General features: G+C 36.3%; 1 protein-coding gene across 1 annotated transcript in view; it reads left to right on the forward strand.

Moving 5' to 3' along the window:
- DNAH14 (dynein axonemal heavy chain 14) overlaps window positions 1-25399 on the forward strand; it is a 388841-nt gene that overhangs the window by 113921 nt on the left and 249521 nt on the right. Inside the window, exons 13-18 of the mRNA XM_043922886.1 lie at window positions 349-388; window positions 477-574; window positions 7895-8055; window positions 8803-9147; window positions 19826-20167; window positions 24417-24786. Of these exons, the coding sequence (XP_043778821.1) occupies window positions 349-388; window positions 477-574; window positions 7895-8055; window positions 8803-9147; window positions 19826-20167; window positions 24417-24786 (1356 nt within the window). The remainder of the gene's footprint in view (window positions 1-348; window positions 389-476; window positions 575-7894; window positions 8056-8802; window positions 9148-19825; window positions 20168-24416; window positions 24787-25399) is intronic.

The following is a 25399-nucleotide window of genomic DNA, read 5'->3' on the forward strand; positions in this document are numbered from 1 at the left end:
GTAGTTTATGTATTATTAGTTAATAGTCTATGATTTTTATAAATGTTAAAGGATAAATTAAAATAACACATGGAAGAAAATTTTAGTAGTTATGTATTTATCAGTTAATAGTCTATGATTTTTATAAATGTTAAAGACTCTTGAATTTCTTCTCAGATCTCCTTAATCAGAATCTGGGGGTGGGGTATACTGCTAGAATTCAGTCTTTAAAGTAATCTTTCCAGTTTATTCTTAGGGTTTTAGAAAGTACTGACAATATAACCTTGTTAATTAGCTGACATAAATGTAAGTTTTTACATAAAAATAAATTTTTATTCTGTTTCTTTTGATGGATTCTGATAGAACTAGACTTCGAAACTGAGTTTGAGAAAAATTGCATGAATGATGAGTAAGTACTAGATATTTTTGAAATTACAAGTAATTGTATTTTATGTTACTGTATTCTTCTTATATATGCTTTTATTATTTTCTCTTAGGCTTTTAGAATTCCCTACAAATCTCTCTATAACTCCCAACAGATTGGAGTTTTCAATACAAATTCAAAATATGGTTGCTGCTATTGAGAAATGCATAAGTAAGTATTTTTTAAAGTTTAGTTAGATTCACTGTCTTTCTTTGGCAACATCCCAGGAATGTGCAGACATTACAGTGTATTAGAAAATTATAAACTCACTCTCTTTGGAATCAATCAATGTGAACTTCAAATTATTTGAGGATGTGTGAATTATACATATGGCTGTTGAGTGCTTAACTGTTGGGAATTAGGTAAATAGCCCAAGGTTCTGATTTTTTCGATAATGTACTACAGAATTTTATAGACTTAAATAAGGCATGTCTTTTATCAGAGCATAACAGTTGTAAATATTATTTTCACCTTACATTTTTATTAATAGTTTTCAGCATATAGGTCTTTCATCTCTTTTATTAAATTTTTTCCCAGATATTTTTGGGATGCAATTTTACATAGGATTTTTTTTCTTTTTACTTTCCCTTTCTAAATTTTCATTATTAGTATAAGAAAATACAACAGGTTTCTGTGTTTTAATATTGTATTTTGCAGAATTCACTTATTAGCTCTAATAGTTTTTGTGTGGAGATTTTTGAAGTTATCTTTATGGAGTATCATATCTGTGCAAATAGTGACAATTTTACCTCTTCCCTTCAAATTTGTGTACTTTTTTCCTTTTCCTTCTCTGATTGCTGTGGCTAAGACTTTCAAAACTACTTTGAATCAAAAGAGTGAGAGGAGGCATTCTTGTCTTGTTCCTGAATTGACTGGAAAAGCTTTTCAGATTTTCACTGTTGGGAGTGTTTTTTGCTGTTTGTCATAAATGGCCTTTATTGTGCTGAGATGACACCACCCTTATGGCAGAAAGCAAAGAAGAACTAAAGAGCCTCTTGATGAAAGTGAAAGAGGAGAGTGAAAAAGTTGGCTTAAAACTCAACATTCAGAAAACTAAGATCATGGCATCTGGTCCCATCACTTCATGGCAAATAGATAGGGAACAGTGGAAACAGTGAGAGATTTTATTTTGGGGGGCTCCAAAATCACTGCAGATGGTGACTGCAGCCATGAAATTAAAAGACACTTGTTCCTTGGAAGAAAAGTTATGACCAACCTAGACAGCATATTAAAAAGCAGAGACATTACTTTGCCAACAAAGGTCCATAGAGTCAAAGCTATGATTTTTGCAGTAGTCATGTATGGATGTGAGAGCTGGACTATAAAGAAAGCTGAGCACCAAAGAATCGATGCTTTTGAACTGTGATGTTGGAGAAGACTCTTGAGAGTCCCTTGGACTGCAAGGAGATCCAACCAGTCCATCCTGAAGGAGATAAGTCCTGAATATTCATTGGAAGGACTGATGCTGAAGCTGAAACAATACTTCAGCTGATGTGAAGAACTGACTCATTTGAAAAGACCCTAATGCTGGGAAAGATTGAAGGCAGGAGGAGAAGGGGATGACAGAGGATGAGATGGTTGGATGGCATCACTGATTCGATGGACATGAGTTTGAGTAAACTCTGGGAGTTGGTAATGGACAGGGAGGCCTGGCGTGCTGCAGTCCATGGGGTCGCAAAGAGTTGGACACGACCAAGCAACTGAACTGAACTGATTGTGCTGAAATCTGTTCCCTCTGTACCCACTTTGGTGAGAGTTTTTTTCATGAATGGATGTTGAACTTTGTCAAATGCTTCTTCTGAGTCTATTGAAATGATCATGTGTTTTTGTCTTTCCTTTTGCTAATGTGGTGTATAGCATTGATTGCTTTGTGTGTGTTAAACCATCTTTGTGATCTAGTAATGAATCCAACTTGGTCATGATGTATGATCCTTTTTTATGTATTGGGGGATTTTTTTGAGGATTTATGTTAATATTTTGCTGAGGAGTTTTGCATCTGTATTCATCAAAGCTATTGGCCTTTAATTGTCTTTTATTGTGGTCTCTTTGGTTTTTGTGTCAGGGTAATGAGGAACCTCTGGAATACATTTGAGAATGTTGCCTTCTTTTCAGTTTTTTAGAATAGATTGACAATCATAAGTGTAAGTTCTTTGTATGTTTGGTAAAATTCCCCAGTGAAGCCATTCAGTCTTAGACTTTAGTTGGCAGGTAGTTTTTCTAATTACAGATTTTTTTCACTTCTAGTGATTGATCTGTTCAAATTATCTGTTTCTTCCAAATTCAGTATTGGCAGACTATATGTTTCTAGAAACTTGCTCATTTCTTCTAGGTTTAACATTTTGTTTGCATATAACTTTTCATAGTATTTTTTCATATTTTTTTGTGTTTTTGTGATACTGGTTTTTATTGCTCATATTTCATTTTTTATTTTGTTTATTTGTGTCCTTTATTCTTGATGAGCCTGGCCAGATGTTTGTTGATTTTGTTTATCTTTTAAAATCACCTCTACATTTTATTGATATTTTCTATTATATTTTTGTTTATATTTTATTTATTTCCTCTGATCTTAATTATTTCTTTCCTTATGTTGACTCTGGGTTTTGTTTATTCTTTTCCTAAGTCTTTTAGGTGGTAGGTAGGTTATTTATTTAAGAATTTTTTGTTCTGTTTTGTTTTTTTGAAGAAGATCTGTATTGCTATGAACTCCATCTTAGAACCTCTTTTTTTGCATCTCATAGAAGTTATAATGTTGTGTTTTTAAGTTGCATATTTGGTGTTATTTTCTGATTCTTCTTTGATTTCATTGTTGACTCATTGGGTTTCTAGTAGCATGTTTAGTCAATTGTTTGGCTTTTTTCCCATTTTTCTTTTTTAGTTGATACCTAGTTTCATATTGTGGTCAGAAAAATTGATTGAATTAACTTCTGTTCTCTTAAATGTTTTGGGGCTCATTTTCCAATTTAGATTATGTTATATCCTAGAGAACATACCAGGCACACTCGAAAAGAATGTGTGCTAATGTTTTTTGAATGTAGCCTTCTGTTGTTGTTCAGTTGCTGAATCATGTCTGACTCTTTGACTGCAGCACGCCAGGCTTCCCTGTCTTTCACTATCTCCCAGAGTTTGCTCAAACTCACATCCATTGAGTTGGTGGTGCCATCCAACCATTTCATCCTCCATCATCCCCTTCTCCTCTTTCCCTCAGTCTTTCCTAGCATCAAGGTCTTTTCCAGTGAGTCAGCTCTTCACATCAAGTGGCCAAAGTATTTGAGCTTCAACTTCGGCATCAGTCCTTCCAATGAATATTCAAGGTTTATTTCCCTCAGGGTTGACTAGTTTGATCTCACTGTTGTCCAAGGGACTCTCAAGAGTCTTCTCTAGCACCACAATTTGAAAGTATCAATTCTTCAGCACTCGGCCTTCTTGATGATCCAACTCTCACATCTATACGTGACTACTGGAAAAACCATAACTTTGACTGTATGGACCTTTGTCAGCAAAGTGATGTCTCTGCTTTTAATCCACTGTATGGGTTTATCATAGCTTTTCTTCCAAGGATCAAGCAGCTATTAAGTTTGTGGCTGCAGTCACCATCCTTAGTGATTTTGGAGCCCACAAAAATAAAATCTGCCACTGTTTCTACTTTTTCCCCATCTGTTTGCATGAAGTGATGGGACCAGATGCCATGATCTTAGTTTTCTGAATGTTGAGTTTTAAGCCAGCTTTTTCACTCTCCTCTTTCATCCTCATCAAGAGGCTCTTTAGTTCCTCTTCACTTTCTGCCTTTAAAGTGATATCGTCTGCATATCTGAAGTTGTGATATTTCTCCCAGAAATCTTGATTCCAGCTTGTGATTCATCCAGCCTGGCCTTTCACGTTATGCACTCTCCATAGAAGTTAAAATGAGCAGAGTGACAATATGCAGCTTTGACATACTCCTTTCCCTATTTTGAACCAGTCAGTTGTCCCATATAAGTTTCTTTATCCATGCTCTCACTTTTTGTCTGTCTGCGCGTCGTTTGCCCTGAAGTGAGTCTCTTGTAGGCCGCATATTTCAGGTTCTTGTGTTATTATCAAATCTGTCATTCTCAGTCTTTTGATTAAAGCATTTAGTCTATTGACATCTTTTTCTAATGGCCACTTGTTTTGCTTCTATCACCACATGATGCTTCATGCTCATCTTGTATTTTCTTTGCCTCTGCCCTTAAATCAGCCAGTTTTTCAAGGAACACTGGTTGGTTCCTTTTATAGGAGAACAAACTTTAGGAATCAAGGGAGCTAGACTGTAGATGTGCTCATTACTATAGTACTGTTATTGCTCTTAGATGCTATGGTGAAAATATCTAGAAAATATATGTATATATACTAGCTCATGCATAATATATGCATCTGTATTTCTATATCTATTTTTTGTTTGTTTCATTTTAAACTATGAGTTCTTGGGGCTTCCCTCATAGCTGAGTCAATAAAGAGTCTGCCTGCAATGCAGGAGACCTGGGTTCAATTCCTGGCTCAGGAAGATTCCCTGGAGAAAGAAATGGCAACCCACTCCAGTATTGTTGCCTGGAGAATCCTGTGGTCAAAGGAGCCCGGCAGGCTATAGTCTATGAGGTTGCAAGAATTGGATAGGACTAAGCAACTAAGCACACAGCACATGAGTTCTTACTGATATATCTATCAGATCCCAATCCAGCACCTTCAGGGTTCATTCTCACCTCCTACTTTTCCTAATATGTATCTTTTTTCTCTGTTGGTGAGAAATGTGGCTCACATAATCAGTAATATAGTCACTTATTTGTTACACCTGTATTATATTTTCAGAATTGCTATCCCTACATCTTTAAGAGGGCTTCCCAGGTGACTCAGTGGTAATGAATCTGCCTGTCAATGCAAGAGCTGCAGGTTTGATCCCTGGGTTAGGAACATCCCCTGGAGAAGTAAATGGCAACCCACTCTAGTATCCTTGCCAGGGAAATCCCATGGACAGAGGAGCCTGGTGGGCTACAGTCTATGGAGTTGCAAAAGAGTTAAATACAAATTAGTGACTAAACAACAGCAACCACCTCTTTAAGAAACAAATGTATCAAATAAGTACAGTGTTTGTGTAGGGTCCTTTTAGTATCTAAGCTTATAGTCTACAATAAAAACACCGTTTTCCAAAGTACCTTAATCAGCTCTTTCCCATCATCTTCAGTGTGGTTATATAGTTCATTTGTAATGACTTGTGATGTTTGTTTTTTTAAATGCTTAAAATATGTGTATGCTTGTATATCTTTTTAGGCCTTTGCTTATTTTTTGTCGGGGTGTTTATTTATTGTTAGGTTGTGAGAGGTCTTAATATGTACTCTGAATACAAGTATTTTATCAGATACAATGTTTGCAAAATTTTCTCCCTGTCTATGCCTTAACTTTTCATTCTGTTTTTATTTTTTTTAATTTTTATTAAAATATAGTTGCTTTACAATGTGTGTTGTTTTTTGCTATACCACAAAGTGAATCAGTTATATGTATATATACATCTTGTCTTTTTTGGATTTCCTTCTCATTTCGGTCCCCACAGAGCACTGAGCAGAGTTCTCTATGTTATGCAGTAGTTTCTCCTTAGTTACCTGTTTTATACATAGTCATTATATATGTCAGTCCCAGTCTGCCAGTTCATCCCACCTCCTTCCCTGCTTGATATTTATAAGTTTGTTCTCTATGTCTATGTCTCTATGCTTGCAAATAAGTTAATCTGCACCATTTTTCTAGATTCCACATATAAGCAATATTATGCGATATTTTTCTCTTTCTGACTCACTTCACTCTATGACAGTCCCTAGGTCTACCCACATCTCTGCAAATGGCACTATTTTGTTCCTTTTTATGACTGAATATTATTCCATTGTAGGTATATACCACATATTTATCCATTCCTCTGTTGATGGATATTTAGTTTGCTTGCATGTTCTGGCTATTGTAAAGAGCACTGCAGTGAATTTTGGGGTGTGTCTATCTTTTTTTAATTTATGTGTGATTGGAGGATAATTGCTTTACAATATTGTGTTGGTTTATGCCATGTATCAACATGAATCAGCCATATGTATAAGTATGCCCCCTCCCTTTTGATCCTCCCTCCCATCTCCCACCCTATCCCACCCCTCTAGGTTGTCACAGAGCATGGGTTGCGTCTATCTGTTTGAACTATGGCTTTTCTACATGTATATGCTCAGGTGTGAGATTACTGGATCATAGGGTAGTTCTATTTTTAGTTCCTTGAGAAACTTCTATACTATTCTCCATAGTAGCTGTATCCATTTACACTCCCCCCAAACAGTAGGAGGGTTTCCTTTTCTCCACATCCTCTCCAGCATTTATCATTTGTAGATATTTTTGATGATGGCCATTGTGACTGGTGTGAGGTGATACCTCACTGTAGTTGCAATTTGTTTCTCTAATAATTAGTGATGTTGATCATCTTCTCAAGTGTTTATTAGCCACTTGTATGTCTTCTTTGAAGAAATGTCCATTTCCACTCATTTTTTGATTGGAGTGTTGGGATTTTTTTTATATTGAGCTACATGAATTGTTTGTATGCATTGGTGATTAATCCCTTGTCAGTTGCTTCATTTGCAAATATTTTCTCCCAATCTGTGGGTTGTGTTTTTATTTTGTTTATGAAATGTAAGGCTGCACACTATAAAACTCTTAGAGGAAAACATAGGCAGAACACTCTTTGATATAAATCGCAGCAAGATCTTTTTTGACACACCTCCTAGAGTAATAAAAATAAGAACAAGCAAATGGGATCTAATTAAACTTAAAAGCTTTTGCACAGCAAAGGAAACTGTAAATAAAGCAAAAAGACAACTATCTTTTCATTGATTCTCACAGAGCTAAACTTATTAATTTTGATAAGATACAGTTTGTCAATTTTTTTGTTTTATGGATTATGCGTTTGGTTTTGTCTCTTAAAAATTCTTTGCTTAACTTAAGGTCACACATATTTTCCCTATATTTTCTCCTAGAAGATTTATAGATTTGTGTTTTATATTTAGATATGTCATTTATCTTGAGCTAACTTTTGGATAGTGTATGCAGTGTACATTGAAGGGTTTTTTTTTTTTGCCTTAGACATCCAATTTGTTCAGCTTGATTATGAGCTCAAAGACAATAGAGATAATGCCTTCTAATTTTTGTATCCTCGTAATGATATAACGCTCTTCACACAGCAGATACACTTTAAGTATTTGTTAACTTAATGATTTCTTCTGATTTTTTTATCATACCTTGACCCACCACCCAGTACTTATGCATGATTATTTGTTTCTATAATATTAATTCCAAATTTTTATACCTGCCTTTAAATTCCATTTATCAGTATAGAATACTAGATAGCCCTCACATTACATCTACCTCAGTTTTCAGTAGTTCTAAATGTCCTTGATAATTTTAAAGCATTGTTTTCAATGGAATTTCTGAATGTACTAAACTTTGAATCATATATTTTAGCCAAAATTATTCCTCTTTGCCAAGATCCCCGCCTATCTATCTTTACTGAGTCGACTTTAATTATGGATTTACCTAATAAGAACAAAAGTGTGATAGACTATCAAACCAGATGGCCAGATTGTCAGGTCCTTTTTGAAATGGATCCTGCCTACCAAAATAAAGTAAGTTTAAAAATAGTTTATCTTAAGGAAGGTATATTTGGCTTAAGATATATTTGGCTTCAGTGCACAGATGTGCACTGAAATTTTTAGATTAAAGGGATTTATTAGAGTATCATAATTAATGGCAACTGGAAAATCACTCCCAGCTTAGCTCCCTATTTGTCTTCCTCATGATCTTTCCTCTTTGTTTGCCTCTATGTGTTTTTTCAAACCTTCACTATGAAAAAAATCTTTTTCTTTTATAGTTCCCTCGTAATATTGACTTGCTAATGATGGCCCCAACTTTTCCCATTACTATCTAACGTGGCATTTTTTTGTTCAAATTCACAAAACAACCAACTTTCCTATCCTGGGTCAAGATTCTATCCTACCCAAAAGGCTATGTTTTAAGAATTAATATTTAGAACTCATTTTTTCTAGGGCTATGTGTGAAGCATATACACTAAAACAAGGTGACAAGCAAAGGAATAAATGACTGACATCTCTACTGCATGGCTCAAGATAAAATACTAATTATAAAGTTAAATAGCCTACTAAAGCTTTACATAAAGTGAAATATAAAAAGCTATCTAAATTTCTTAAAGTCTTAAGTTTCCTACATATTTAGATACCTAACAGACATTCTTAACAAAATGAACTTCACATAAAACCATTTTAAATGTTTTAACCAAACCATTAGGTTATTAGACCATACTGTTATCATTTAAAAAAAAATCCTGATTAACTTTCTAACATTTTTATTTATAGATTGTGAGTTTCCTGACTATTATTGGAACTTCAATGGGCCAAGTTAATATTTACAGCTGCCAGTTTAGGAAATATTGTACTATGGTAGAGAAGGCCAAAATCATGGGTACCAAAATATCATCTATGGAAGAATTAACTTCAGCACAGTTTAAAAGTATACTGTCTAAATTCAGAAACTACCTTCGACAAATTGTTAATATGGCCATTGAGAAACGCATTGGTATTTTCAAAGTTATGAGTTTTGATTATCAGTTACAATGCTTACCATATGTTGAGAACATCATAGATATGAGCCAAAACCTCTTGAGATCTGTAATTGAAAGAAAGAATGCAAATCTATTGGAGGTAAGTATTTTGAAAATTCCTATTGCATGAGAATTGATTTTTAAAATTTGTAACACTTTATTGAGATAACATCTGTTTATAATATTACATAAGTTTCATGTATACCACATTGTATTTCAATCCTTTTCTTCCTATCCTATCCAATACTTGTTATTTCTACCTTTTTTCATAATAGCCATTCTGATAGGTGTGAGATAATATCATTGTGGCTTTGATTTACATTTCTGTAATTTTAGTGATGTTGAACATCTTTTCATGTGTCTTTTTATGTGTCTATTGGCCATTTGCACACCTTCAGTGGAAAAAAGTCTATTCAGCTCTTCTGCCCATTTTTTCAGAGAAGGCAATGGCACCCCACTCCAGTACTCTTGCCTGGAAAATCCCATGGATGGAGGAGCCTGGCAGGCTTCAGTCCATGGGGTTGCTAAGGGTCAGACAAGACTGAGCGACTTCACTTTCACTTTTCACTTTCATGCATTGGAGAAGGAAATGGCAACCCACTCCAGTGTTCTTGCCTGGAGAATCCTAGGGATGGGGGAGGCTGGTGGGCTGTCTATGGGGTCACACAGAGTTGGACACAACTGAAGCAACTTAGCAGCAGCAGCAGCAGCAACCCATTTTTTAATTGAGCTGTTTGTTTTTCTATTGTTGAGTTGTATGAGTTCTTTATATATTTTGGATCTTCATCTTTTATCAGATATAAGATTTATAGACATCTTCTCCCATTCAGTAAGCTGTTTTTTTTTAATTTGTTCATGGTTTCCTTTCCTGTGCAGAAGCTTTTTAGTTTGATGTAATCCCATTTGTTTATATTTGATTTTGTTTTCTTTGCCTGAGGAAAAAAATATTAAGGGAAATGTCAGAGATTACTGCCTGTGTTTCCGTCTAGGATTTTTGTGGTTCAGGTCTTACATTCAAGTTTTTAATCCATTTTGAGTTGATTTTTGTGTGTAGTTTAAGGTAGTGGTCCAGCTTCACTCTTTCACATATGGCTGGTCAATTTTCCCAAAACTTATCAAATAGACTTTTCACTTTCCATTGTATTTTCCTTGCTCCTTTATTATAAATTAATTACCCATATATATGTAGGTTTAATTCTGGGCTATCATTTTTGTTCCATTGATCTATGTGTCTCGCTTTATGCCAGCACTCTACTCTTTGAATTACTGTAGCTATGTAGTATGTTTTAAAATAAGAAAGTGTGATGGCTCTGTCTGTGTTTTGTTTTCAGGATTGCTTTGCTTATTTGGGGTCTTTTGTGATTCCACATAAATTTTAGGATTTTTTTCTAGCTCTGTGAAAAATGACACAGATATTTTGATAGGGATTGCTTTGAGTCTGTAGATTGTCTTAGGTAATAGGGACATTTTAACATTAATTCTCCCAATCTATAAGCATGAAATACTTTTCCATTTCTTTGTGTCTTCTTCAGTTTCTTTCATTAATGTCTTGCAGTTTTCAGTGTACAGCTTTCATGTTTCTGGTAAAATTTATTTTTAGGTATTTTATTTCTTTGGTATGATTTTAATTGAGATTGTTTTCTTAATTTCTCTTTGTACTAATTAATTTTTAGTATATACAAACACAACATATTCTTCTGTATTGATTTTAAGGCCTACAATTTCACTGTATTAACTTATAATTTCTAATTTTTTGGTGGAGTCTTTTGGATTTCCTATATATAAAATCATGTTATCCACAGGTATTAACAGTCTTTGTTCCTATTTTCCAATTTGGATGCATTTTATTTTCCTTCTACAATTGCTTTGGCTAGGAATTCCAATATTATGTTGGATAGAATTGGTAAGAGTGAGCATCCTTGTCTTGTTCAGAATTTAGCAGGAAGCTTTTACCTTATTGAGTGTTATATTGCCTGTGGATTTGTTGTATGGAGCTTCCCAGGTGGCACTAGTGTTAAAGAACCTGCCTACCAGTACAGGTAGATGTAAGAGACATGGGTTCGATCCCTGCATTGGAAATATCCCCTGGAGGAGGGCACAGCAACCCACTCCAGTATTCTTGCCTGGAGAATACCAAGGATAGAGGAGCCTGGGAACCTCCAGTCCATGAAGTTGCATAGCATCTGACACGACTGAAGAGACTAAGCATGCATGCATGGCCTTTATTATGTTGAGATATGTTCCCTCTATATCCATGTTGTTGAGAGTTTTTATAATGAATGAATGTTGAATTTTATCAAATACTTGTACTACATCTATTGCGATGATCACATGGTTTTTGTCTTTTGTTTTCTTGATGTGCTGTGTCACTTTGATCGATGTGTGTAAGTGGAATCACCATTGTGACCCTGGAATGAATAAAACTTGATCGTGGTGCATGCTCCTTTTTATGTGTTGTTAGATTTTGTTTGCTAGTATTTTGTTGAGGATTTTTGCATCTATATTCATCAGAACTGTTGGCATGTAGTTTTCTTTTTGAGTAATGTTTTTGTCTGGTTTTGGTATCAGGTGATTGGGATCTCATAGAATGAATTTGGGGATGTTCTGTTGTCTTCAGGTTTTGGGGAGAATTTAAGAATGATAGGTATAAGTTCTTTGTATGTTTGTAAGTTCTTCCCTGAGAAGCTATTCTGTCTTGGACTTCTGTTTGCAGGGAGTTTTTTTTTTTTATTACAGATTCTGTTCCAGTTCTAATAAGTGATCTGTTCAAATTATCTGTTTCTTCTTGATTCGGTTTTGGCAGGCTGTATGTTTCTAGTAACTTGTCTATTTCTTCTGGGTTGTCCGTTTTGTTGGCATATACTTTACATGCCGCCTGAGAAACCTGTGTGCAGGTCGAGAAGCAATGGTTAGAACTGGACATGGAATAATAGACTGGTTCCAAATTGAGAAAGGAGAATGTCAAGGCTGTATATTATCACCCTGATTATTTTACTTGTATGCAGAGTATACCATGCAAAATGCTGGGCTGGATGAAGCACAAGCTGGAATCAAGATTGCCAGGAGAAATATCATTAACTTCAGATATGCACATGACACCACCCTAATGACTGAAAGTGAAGAGAAACTGAAGAGCCTCTTGATGAAAATGAGAGAGGAGAGTGAAAAAGCTGGCTTAAAACTCAACATTCAAAAAATGAAGATCATGGCATTGTCCCATCACTTCATGGCAAATCGATGGAGAAACAATGGAAACAGTGACAGATTTTATTTTCTAGGCTCCAGAATCACTGTAGATTGTGACTGCAGCCATGAAATTTAAAAAAAAAAAAAATGCCTGCTCCTTGGAAGAAAACCTATGGCAAACATAGACAGCATATTAAAAAGAAGGGACATCACTTTGCTAGCAAAGGCCCGTATAGGCAAAGCTATGGTTTTTCCAGTAATCATGTACGGATGTGAGAGTTGGATCATCAAGAAGGCTGATACTGAAGAACTGATGCTTTCAAATTGTGGTGCTGGAGAAGACTCTTGAGAGAGACCCTTGGACTGCAAGGAGAACAAACCAGTCAATTCTAAAGGAAATCACTCCTGAATATTTGTTGGAAGGACTGATGCTCAAGCTCAAGCTCCAATACTGTGGCCACCAGATGCCAAGAGTTGACTCATTGGAAAAGACCTGAGGCTGGGAACAACTGAAGGCAGGAGAAGAGAGTTACAGAGGATGAGATGGTTGGAGGCATCATTGACTCAGTGAACATGAGTTTTAGCAAACTCTGAGAAATAATGAAGCCAGGGAAGCCTAGCATGCTGCAGTCAATGGGGTTGCAGTCAGACATTACTGAGAAACTGAACAACTGTTCATAGTCTTTCTTACGGTTTTCTGTATTTCTGTGACATCAGTTGTTATTTATTTCTCATCTTTCTTATTTTGTTTATTTAGTCATCTCTCTTTTCTTCTTGGTGAGCCTGTCTAGAGGAGATTTGTTGATTTTGTTTATCCTTTAAAAAAACAGCTCTTGGATTTTTTTTTTCTTTTGTTTTTTTATCTTAATTTTATTTACTTCCTCTCTGTTTTTTATTTCCTTCCTTCAGCTGACTTAATTTTTATTTGTTCTTTTTCTAATTCATTTAGGTGGTAGGCAGGTTGCTTGAGATTTTTCTTATCTTTTGAGTAAGGCTTGTGTCATTATGAATTTTCTTCTTAGAACTGCTTTTGCTGTATCCCATAGATGTTGATAGTAATGTTTTCATTATTTGCCTAGAGTTATTTTTTATTTCCTATTTTATTTCCTCATTGACTGCCGGGGTCCAGCCCCAGCAGGATCCAGGGGAACCCTCAGGATGAACGGCGTCGGCAAATGAGAGAGAGAGTGAGACAAAGCTCGGGGCTGAGTCTGAAGTTTATTTTTGCACAGCTCCTTTATACCCTTAACAATATCTTTGGGGGAAGTGCATATTGCTTACACACAGGTCATCTCAAAACATTACAGCAACTTGACCTTCAACAGAAACTGGATGTCACCCACATACTTTTTCGTTCACAAGAGTCTTTCTTATCATTCGGCCTTCAGGCCTGCTAACATTTTATGGCTTGCACCTGGTGTGACTTAAGCAACTTCAGTAGCCGACCCTGTTTTTCTTATAATTAATCTATTTTCTTTCTAATAAGTGTCATCTCTATGGGAACTAGATAGGATTACATTTTTACAGAACAGAAATGCGAAGGACTGCAGAAACAGCAGATATGGCACAAAAATAGGCTCTTAGTCTAAAAGTTAACTAGCTGCAAGAAGTCGCCAGCTAATCTCTATCTAAAGTATTTTCTATTAGGCACATTTGTGGCTATCATATTTGTGGAGCTTTTCTCACCCCGTGAAGGGACCTATGTTTAATAGTTTCTTTTGTTAGTGTACTGTGCTTAGGATGTTTAGAACAATCAAGAGCATTTTTTGCAATGAGCACACATATGTATCAAACAAGTCAGAATGCCAGCAAAAGGGTTTGAATTGAAGCATTTTCTTCATCCCTGGCCCCTTCATAGGGTACCAGCCTCCAGGAGATTTATTAATTAGGGTTTTAAGTTGGTCTTTATTCAGTGAAAGAGGAGCAGGAGAGCTCTCGGCAGGCAACACAAGAATCCATAGCAGGGTAAACAAGAACAACAGCAGAAAAGGGGGGAGGATACAGGGTGGGGTAGAGGCCGAGGCCAACCTGGAGGGTCCCTTATCCTAGACGGCCTTGCCTGTCAGGTTTTTCCTCGTGACCTCGTCATGGATGGGGTCCTGGATGGCCTTGCCTGCCCGGTATTTTCTTCATGACCTCGTCACGGGCGGGACCTCCCATAACGGCTCCCGGCAATGGACCCATTCTTTTTTTAGTATCAAGTGTTTAGTCACCATGTAGTTGTGGTTTTTGCTTGTTTTCTTTCTATGGATGATTTCTAGTTTCATGCCATCGTGTTCAGAAAAGATGTTTTAAGTAATTTCTATTCTCTTAGTTTGTTGAGGCTTGTTTTGTGTACTAATATGTGGTCTATCCTAGACAGTGTTCCATATGTGCTTGAAAATAGTGTGCATTTTGTTTGTTTTTTGATGGAGTGTCTTGCAGTTATCAATTCTTGTTATTTAGCTGCCAAGTCGTGTTCAAATTTTTGCAACCCTATGGATTATAGCCCTCCAGGCTCTTTTGTCCATGAGATTTCCCAGGCAAGAATACTGGAGTAGGTTGCCATTTCTTTCTCCAGCGGAGCTTCCCAACCCAGGGATCAAACCTGCATCTCCTCCATTGGCAGGTAGATTTTTTACCACTGAGCCACCCAGGAAGCCCATAATTCCTGAAGGAAATCAACCCCAAATATTCACTGGAAGGACTGTTGTTGATGCTGAAGCTCCAGTACTTTGGCCACTGGATGTTAAGAGCTGACTCATTGGAAAAGACCCTGATGCTGGGAAAGACTGAGGGCAAGAGGCGAAGAGGGTGGCAGAGGATGACATGGTTAGATAGCATCACCAACTCAATGGACATGAATTTGAGCAAACTCCAGGAGATAGTGCAGGACAGAGGAGCCTGGTGCACTCCAGTCCATGGGGTCATGAAGAGTTGGACACAACTGAACAACAACCAAGTTTCTGTCCTTATCCTCTCTGTGCTTAAGCATCAGTGTCTGTAAATTGGGGATAATATTTGTAACTGACCTAGAGAAGTCGTGAGAATTAAAGAAATTAATGGTTGCAAAGCTCTTTTACCCTTTCTGGCACATAGTGAACATATGTGAGTTACTTTTACAGTTAGAAGAATCATTGTTATTAGTTCCAGAAAGTTGTTTCTGAGCTATATATATTTTTAGGAAGCTGTTCTGAATGTTCTGTTTATTTCTCTTCTTTCTGGCTTCTGCATGCCCGCAGGTGTGTTTTTATAAAGGGAAGTAGCTTCCCTTTATATAGTTAAGGAAATTCCCTTATTTGCATAAGAGTTCCTAACTTGATATGTGTTTTTTAATCATAAGTTAACTGTATCAAATCCTTATTCTGTTTATCTCTTGTGATAATCATGCAGTTGTTTTCCTTTAACCTTTTAATGTGGTTAATTACATTAATTGACTTTCTAAGTTTAATTTCATATCTAAATTGATAGATATACCTTACCAGTGTACACATGCACATAGATATATTGCTACATTATTTTTAAATTTTTGCCTTTATGCTTGTAAGTGAAATTGGTCTGTAATTTTCTTTTCTTTTACCATCCTTAACTGAATGTACTACTAGTGACAAAAAAGAAAGTTTGGGAATATTTCATGTCTTTCTACTACTCTATTCTACAAAAATGTAATTATCTGTTTTCTTTGAGATATGAGTTTATTTTAAAATATTTTCCTGGAATTTAATTGGGATTTGTGGTTGGAGTCAGGATAGTTGTCTTTACTCAGTCTTCTATTGTGATCAGTTTAAGTCAAATTCAGCAGGCATCATTTTAAACCCATTAATACATTATTTTATTTGATTCTCAAAACTGTAATGAGGACACCAAGTTTATTAAAGTAAAGCTACTTTGGTTCATGCAGTTAGTAAATATGGGAGCTAGGATTCAAACACAGGTCTCTCTGACTTTAAAGTCAGTTCATACTAACCCTGTGATAAAAATGTATATTTAAGAGCAGGTTCACATATGTGCATGTACACTCACATACACCACATACACTCACATACATACACATACACACACACACACTTACATACACCACAGTAAAATTTCTGCTTGGTTAGCGTAATTATCTCTGGGTGGTGAAGTAATAGGTATTTTTATTTTATAAAATTTTTTTATTGCAGTTTTTGCATGAGCATATAGTCAAGTAGAATAAAGTATTTAAAAAATTAGAGACATACACAGGCAATTCAAGGCTGTGAGCTGGAAAATTAAACTGATATTGATTACAGAATTATGAGTACTCATCAAGAGCCCTTGAAACATGAGGGAAACTATGGTAAAATTATAATTTAAGTATAGGAATTTAATTCTTTTGAAAATCTAACGGAATGATATACATGTACTTATAAAAGGTGTGAATGTTATATATACACATATATATGGGCTTCCCTGGTGGCTCAGATGCTAAAGAATCCACTTGCATTTGGGATACACAGGTTCGATCCCTGGGTTGAGAGGATGCCCTGGGGGAGGGCATGGCAACCCGCTTCATTATTCTTACTTGGAGAATCTCCATGAACAGAGGAGCCTGGCAAGCTAAAGTTCATGGGGTTGCAAAGAGTTGGACATGACTGAGCAACTAAGCACCCTACAGCACACACATACATTTGTGCATATATTTGTAATGATTGCATATACTTATAATGGATACAAACAGGATTTGGACTCTGATTTGGGTTTGATTCATAGCTCTGTAACTCTCTAAATTTCATATCTTAGGCTTATTAATCCTTCTGAAACTCAGTTTCCCTCTTTGCAGACTAGAGAAAATAACACTCAAGTAGTAAACATGCTTTCTTAAATTTCTTAAAATTGAAGAAAGTAGTGAAAACCACTAGACCATTCAGGTATGACCTAGATCCAATCTCTTATGATTATACAGTGGAAGTGACAAACAGATTTAAAGGATTAGCTCTGATAAGACAGAGTCCCTGAAGAACTATGGATGGAAGTTCGTGACACTGTACAGGAGACAGGGATCAAGATCATCCCCAAGGAAGAGAAATGCAAAAAGACAAAATGGTTGTCTGAGGAGGCCTTACAAATAGCTGTGAATAGAAGAAACGTGAAAGGCAAAGGAGAAAACAAAAGATATATCCATCTGAATGCAGTGTTCCAAAGAATAGCAAGGAGACATAAGAAAGCCTTCCTCAGCAATCAATGCAAAGAAATAGAGAAAAACAATAGAATGGGAAAGACTAGAGATCTCTTCAAAAAAATTAGAGATACCAAGGGAACATTTCATGCAAAGATGGGCACAATAAAGGACAGAATTGGGATGGACCTAACAGAAGCAGAAGAGATTAAGAAGAGGTGGCAAGAATACACAGAAGAACTATACAAAAGAGATCTTTACGACCCAGATAATCATGATGGTGTGATCACTCACCTAGATCCAGACATCCTGGAATGTGAAGTCAAGTGGGCCTTAAGAAGCATCACTATGAACAAAACTAGTAGACTTGATGGAATTCCAGTTGAGCTATTTCAAATCCTAAAAGATGATGCTGTAAAAGTGCTGCACTCAATATGCCAGCAAATTTGAAAAACTTGGCAGTGGCCACAGGACTGGAAAAGGTCAGTTTTCATTCCAATCCCAAAGAAAGGCAATGCCAAAGAATGCTCAAACTACCACACAATTGCACTCATCTCACACGCTAGTAAAGTAATTCTCAAAATTCTCCAAGCCAGACTTCAACAGTACGTGAACCATGAACTTCCAGATGTTCAAGCTGGATTTAGAAAAGGCAAAGGAACCAGAGATCAAATTGCCAACATCCGCTGGATCATTGAAAAAGCAAGAGAGTTCCAGAAAAACATCTATTTCTGCTTTATTGACTATGCCAAAACCTTTGACTGTGTGGACCACAACAAACTATGGAAAATTCTGAAAGAGATGGGACTACCAGACCACCTGACCTGCCTCTTGAGAAATTTGTGTGCAGGTCAAGAAGCAACAATTAGAACTGGACATGGAGCAACAGACTGGTTCCAAATTGGGAAAGGAGTATGTCAAGGCTATATATTGTCCCCCTACTTATTTAATTTATATGCAGAGTACGTCATGCGAAATGCTGGGCTGGATGAAGCACAAGCTGAAATCAAGATTGCCGGGAGAAATATCAGTAACCTCAGATGTGCAGATGACACCACCCTTATGGCAGAAAGCAAAGAACTAAAGAGCCTCTTGATGAAAGTGAAAGACGAGAGTGAAAAGTTGGCTTAAAGCTCAACATTCAGAATACTAGCATCATGGCATCCGGTCCCATCACTTCATGGCAAATAGATGGGGAAACAGTGGAAACAGTGAGAGACTTTATTTTGGGGGGGCTCCAAAATCACTGCAGATGGTGACTGCAGCCATGAAATTAAAAGATGCTGGCTCCTTAGAAGAAAAATTTTGACCAACCTAGACAGCATATTAAAAAGCAGAGACATTACTTTGCCAACAAAGATCTGTCTAGTCAAAGCTATGGTTTTTTCCAGTAGTCATTTATGGATGTGAGAATTGGACTATAAAGAAAGTTGAGCACCGAAGAATTGATGCTTTTGAACCGTGGTGTTGGAGAAGACTCTTGAGAGTCCCTTGGACAGTAAGGAGATCCAACCAGTCCATCCTAAAGGAAATCAGTCCTGAATATTCATTGAATAGATTGATGTTGAAGCTGAAGCTCCAACACTTTGGCTACCTGATGCGAAGAACTGACTCATTTGAAAAGACACTGATGCTGGGAACGACTGAAGGCAGGAGGAGAAGGGGATGACAGAGGATGAGATGGTTGGATGGCATCACCGACTCAAGGGACATTGGAGTTTGAGTAAACTCCAGGAGTTGGTGATAGACAGGGAGGCCTGGCATGCTGCAGTCCATGGGATCACAAAGAGTCGGACACAACTGAACGATTGTACTGAACTGACAGTACAATCATGCTATCATAACAAAATGAGATTGTGTACATGAAGAACATAACATATAAATGCTCAAGAAAATGGGAGCAATTATTATGCACCGTTCATATTTTAAGTCATAAACTTTTTACTACTACTGCATTTACTTCTTAGAACAAATTTATTCATAATAGTATTTCTTTATGTCTCATATGTATGCATGCTTAGTTGCTCAGTCATGTCTGATTTTTGCAACCCCATGAGCTATAGCCTGTCAGGCTCTTCTGTCCATGGGAATACTGGACACAAGAATACCACACAAGAATACTAGGGTGGTTTGCCATTCCCTTCTCCAGAGGATCTTCCCGACCCAGGGATCAAACCTGGGTTTCCTGCATTGCTGGCAAACTCTTTACCATCTGAATCACCAGAGAAACCGTCTTTATGTTTTAGTAGCATTTATTTTATGTGCAAGTTACATTCAAGTTCCTTCTGTTAACAGTAGAAAGGATTTGATCTTGTTAATGCTCTGGTATTTAAGCAATACTTAGAATAATGTCTAGATGATGTCTTTTTTAAAAATTATAATTATGTAAATTAGTGAGAGATATTGAGTAACTACTTTTCTAAAATAATGAAAAATCATTATATAATTGTAATTGATTTGTTAATGATTTCAGGTTATAGACTCATCCTTGCAGAAGCTGGAATATACTCCCACTGAAATACAAGAATTTTTGGAATATTTTACTTTTTTGGATGCAATTTCTTCAAAAATATCTAAGTTAGAAAAAGAGTACACAATAGTTGCTCAGCTGTATTCTGTTGTAAGGTATTACCAGATCCATGTTTCAGAAGAGCAAATTGCCATTTATAAAATCCTTCTTATCAAGTTTGGTCAACTAAAAGCTTCTGTGAAGTTAAGTGAAACAAATAAAGATGCTGCTATTTCTAAATTCAGAGACAATTTGGAATCATACATCACTGGTCTACGTATTGAAGTTAGTAATTTAAAGGCCAAAGTAAGTTTTTGTTTCTCATTGTGTAAGCCTAACATATAGGTATTTCCTTTCTGTGGAATCTTAAGTAAATAATTTAGCCCAAGTATTCTTAACCTGGAATCCACAGACATAATTTTGATTTGTGAATTTGAATGAGAAGTGAAATTATGTGTTTATTCTCACTAATCTCTAATTGAAGTTTAGCATTTTCTCCAACTTTGAGTTAATGTAGACAAGCAACAGTAAAGTGGTGATTTTTTTCCATAGGCTTCAACAGACTGCTAAAGTTGGCCCATGGCGTAAAAAGGGCTAAAAAACCCTGGATACTTTTTGGGCCTTAGGCTAGGCCAAAAGATAATAAATAGTTCCAGCTTCACTCACTTATGAGGAGCAAACTATACAATAAACACCTAACATTTATTGAGCTTTAACTAAGCGTCAATAATCATGCTAGGTGCTTTATCCTTTTTCTGCATGAAAATAAACAAACAAACACCTCAGTTTTAAAGAGGTTAAGTAACTTGCTTAAGATCATGCAGTGAGGGCTAGGGCTCCAGAATCCTTGCTTCTCTCCACTCCCCTCTATCCCCACCACCATTACAAGTTACTATTATCATATTTATTCAGTATATTTTGGTACCTAATATGTATTAGGCACAATGTTATGTATTATACAAGTTTGTATAATATTTGTATGTATTCATTACTTTAAAAATTTTCTACATCTATGCAGAATCTATACTGGCTTCACACAAATACAATAAAGGTGAAAAAAATAGGCATATGAGAGTACTGAATGCATTCAATTGCAATCTTTAAAATATTACTAGAAATTTCATATGCATGTGTACCAAGGTTTCTAGTTCACCCAACTTACATGTTAAGTGTACTAGGTTGGACACTGAGATGGAATATCTGTGTTACAGTAGGTTCATTGGAAAGTGCTTCTGGCAACCATGTGAGGGCTTGAGGTAATCAAGGTTGGAAAAATTGAATTCTAGTGTCATTGCCATGTAGGTTTCATAGGATCCTGTGCTCTATGCTTAGTCGCTCAGTTGTGTCTGACTCTTTGTAACCCCATGGACTGCAGCCCACCAAGCTCTTCTGTCCATGGGGATTCTCCAGGCAAGAACACTGGAGTGGGTTGCCATGCCCTCCTCCAGGGGATCTTCCCAGTCCAGGGATTGAACCCAGGTCTCCAGCACTGCAGGCAGTTGCTTTACCACCTGAGCAACCAGGGGAATCTCTATTGGAATGGCTCTGCAGAGTTATCCTGAATGAAGACAAGAGGGCTGGTTCTTCACACATCCATGATGGAGCTATAGAGCAGGTTTAATCTTGTGTGACTTTTTGGTCAAGGGCAGCCCTTGGGGAGGGTCTCAGCTAGAGTTAGCATCTATCTTTAGGTTCACTGATTCTTTCTTCTATCATCTTCATGCTATTATTGAGTCAAATCCAATGAACTTCTACTTTTGTTTATTGTGTTTCTCAGTTCTAAAATTTTCGTTTGATTTTTCTTTATATCTTTTTTTATTTTTCTTTGCTAAGACTTTCTATTTCCCAAGTGGCTTTAAGAATATACATTGTTTCTGTGCAGCATTGTTACAAAACCTGCTTTATATTCTTTGTCAGATAATTCTAACATCTGTGTCATCTAGACATTGGTGTCTGTTGATTATTTTTTCCCATGTGAGTTGAGGTTTTCCTGATTTTTTGTATATGGAGTAATATTGGATTAAATATTATGCTCTAAAGTTCTGTGTCTTACCTAAATGCCATGTTGGTATTTTTGTTTTAGAAAACTGTTGACCTAGTCAGATTCAGGTCCCAAGTTCCAACCCACTTTCTTTGGGCTGTGGGTTTCTTTCCATTGTTATTTCCATTATCAATGTCTCTAAAGTGCTGTTCAGACCATGTTTGTGCCATCCAATAGTCAGTATTATTCTGGGTAGTGGTATGTTAGTTTAATCTCAGAGTCTTTGATGTGCTGAATAGGATCAGATCTATATGTGTGCAGCCCAATTGAGCCCAGGAGTTCATTAACAACTTTATGTAGTTACTTTCCAGAGGTCCTTTTCTGTTTACCATCTTCTCCTTATTTTCCAGATTCTCTGCACTCTTTTTTTCAGTCCTCTGGTTAGAAAACTGGGACTTGTTACTGTACTCTGTCAACTTCCATAACTGCACCCACATCTGGGGCAAAGTGGTAGAACACACAGAAAAAAATCAACAGGGTGTACCCTCCTTAGAGCCACAGATTCCCAAGACAGAAAGTAAAGTTCTCTTCCCTCAGAGTTTCAGCTCCTGAAGCTTCCATTGCCACCATCTTAAAATTGTTTGAGGAATGGGTTGTGAGAAAAAAGAAAAAGAGAGAGAAAGAGAGGATTTCCATACTCTGAGCATTAGGAGATGTCAAAGAAAACCCAGAGTTGAACAGTAGTCAAAGTGGTAAAATCATATTTTTATTCAGTATGATTGCAATAGGGGAAATGATCTGTTGTCTAGGATGAGCAGACATTGAGGGTGGGAATTCTGGTTAAACTGACTTAGCAGGGTTCTTACTACAACTTAATTTTATAAGGAAGTGCACAAATGAGCCTAAAAGTTACAACCTACTTAGTAGTCAGTCAGAAAGAAAAGAAAGTGAAATCGCTCAGTCGTGTCCCACTCTTTGCGACCCCATGGAGCCTACCAGGCTCCTCTGGCCTTGGGATTTTCCAGGCAATAGTACTGGATTGGGGGGGGGGGGGGGAGGGGCAGTTGCCATTTCCTTCTCCAAGGGATCTTCCCGACCCAGAGATTGAACCCAGGTCTCCCACATTGTAGACAGATGCTTTACCATCTGAGCCACCAGGGAGCCTGACTTAAGTTTGTTCAAAGAATCTTTGTCAGAACCTTTCTTGCTCCTCAAGTCAGAACTAGTAAGTTCTCTTGGAGCTCTCACTGTTGTTGCCTCCTGAAAAATCCTCCCAGGTTTCTAATACATTGAGCTTAGGTCAGGGAGAAAATGGTAAACTCACTGCTAATTTGGTGGCATTTCAAGTTACCATCTTCTTCCCCAACCTGCCTTCTACAATTTATTTTCAGGTTTCTCACCTCACTGCTCCCTCCATGTGTTCTGTCCAGGATTTATAGATGTATTCATTGGGAAAGACAGGGTGGGGCATATTTATTCCATCTTCTGATTGATGCAATTACATAAACTTTTAAATTATTTTATTGGTATACTTAGTGACTGATACCATTCTGTGAAGATCTCAATTAGAACACTGCTGATAGAGTTGACAAAACTTTACCTCCATCTAAGCAACTAAGATTATTTCTCCAAGTATTCCCTCCCCTCAAAGATAGCTATTTACAAACATAAATAAATATTAATGAATGGAAAATTGCATGAAAAGCCTAAAGAAAATTTTATTATAATCCATTATATAAGCATCACTGATATAGATTATTCTAAGCCCTATCCATCATCACAGTTACTATTTATCAATTGCTTAAGCTTTTGTGTTACGATTGCTATCGGTACTTGTTGGATGACCGCACTACACATAACACAGTGCTACATGCAGTTCCATGGATTTGATTTTTTTTAAAGAATAAGGTGAAAGGATCCAAATTCATTACTTCTTCCAACAGCTTTTACATATGATTTTACTAGGTTCTAAGAGGCATACAAAAATAAATAAGTGAAATTATCCTTAATCTTTAGAATTTTATAATATAGTAAGAAATCAGAACAAAATTTTACTTATATCCCTCTTTAGAGGTTATTATTGCAAATGTCCACAATTTTCTGTGCAGTGGGAAAACTAATATAAGGTAACATGTGTTAAACATCATTCAAATAATACCAAGTTCAGCATCATCAGAAAAAGGAAGTAAGTTTGGAGTGCAGGCTATCCTAGGGCCCTACCCTGGAACTGCCATTTACCATTAGATGATGGGAACCTCTGAACTTCTTGAAAAATCATGGAAAATATAAATTATCTCTCAAATTTCTTGTATGAACTTAGTGAATAAGGTCCTCAATGTTATTTATCACAGGACCTGACCTACAGAAGGTACACAAATTTTAGGTATTATTGTAATAAAAAATAATTAAAATTAAGCATAATCACAAATAAGTATAAATTAAAGACAATCTTTTCAGATAATGATTGCAAATAATGTTTGTTGACACTTAGGTGGCATATTAAAATTCTGTCAATAAAACATGTTTAAGTTCAGAACATTATACCTTCCTAAAAATGTCTTATTATTTTTTTAGATAAGAAATTCTGTTTTGTTATGTGCTAGTACTCCAGTGTCAACAGCAATGGAAATGATCCAGAATCTTTCAGAGGAGGCTGCAAGTTTAGCTGTCAAAGCTAAAACATATTCAAACTATCAGGATTGTTTCGATGATTCCCAGTCTCATATGCATTTTCTTAATGTGGAAGAGATTATACAAATTGTACTTTCAGAGATCGCTGACATTGACTATGACTTAACCTTAAGGAAAATATTATGGGATGCACAAGAGGAATGGGGAACACTCTTTTGGGAATGGAGGAATAGCACTCTTGACAGTATTGATACAGAATCAGTATATAGAAATGTTTCAAAATGGATGCAAATAATCTTTGTACTAGAAAAAGGTAAAGTGTCTTTCAAGTTTTTCTAATTTACACAAAAATGGCTACTGAGCCAGCAAGATCATTGTCCTTGGCTTTGTTACTTTACCTGTTCTAAGGACTGACCATTAACAACTGAAAAGACAGTACAAGAGTATAGGTAGGAATCACTTCCTGAAGCAAAAAAGAGATTAAAACTTTGGAAAAAATTTTTTTTAATTAATTAGTAACTATTTTATATCTGTTAAAAATTGATTCCCTAAGTAGAACCCCAAATGTTTCCCCCTGATTCTGGCTCTTAGCACCACAGATGTTTTGATGTTAAGGACCAACCTTCAAACCCTTACTGTGTATGCAGATAGTATACTTTGGGCAATGCGGGAAACAGCCAGAGTCATTTTGATAGGTTTTCCTTCTGCTAATCATCAAATCTGAAATCTTGCCAACACAGAGATGCTGTTCCTGTGCAAGCAATTCTGTAAAATCAAATCCTTTCCAAATAGAAAGCTTTATTCCACTTGGCAAGATAATGCTTTTATTTTTTTTAAATTCCTCTTGCCTATAGCTATACCTTAAGCTATAGTTTTTTTTTAATAGTTTTATAGTTTTCTTTATAGTTTTTTTTTCTTTCAAGGAA

The sequence above is a fragment of the Cervus elaphus genome, chromosome 14 (genome assembly GCF_910594005.1).
Source record: "Cervus elaphus chromosome 14, mCerEla1.1, whole genome shotgun sequence".
NCBI lineage: Eukaryota > Metazoa > Chordata > Mammalia > Artiodactyla > Cervidae > Cervus > Cervus elaphus.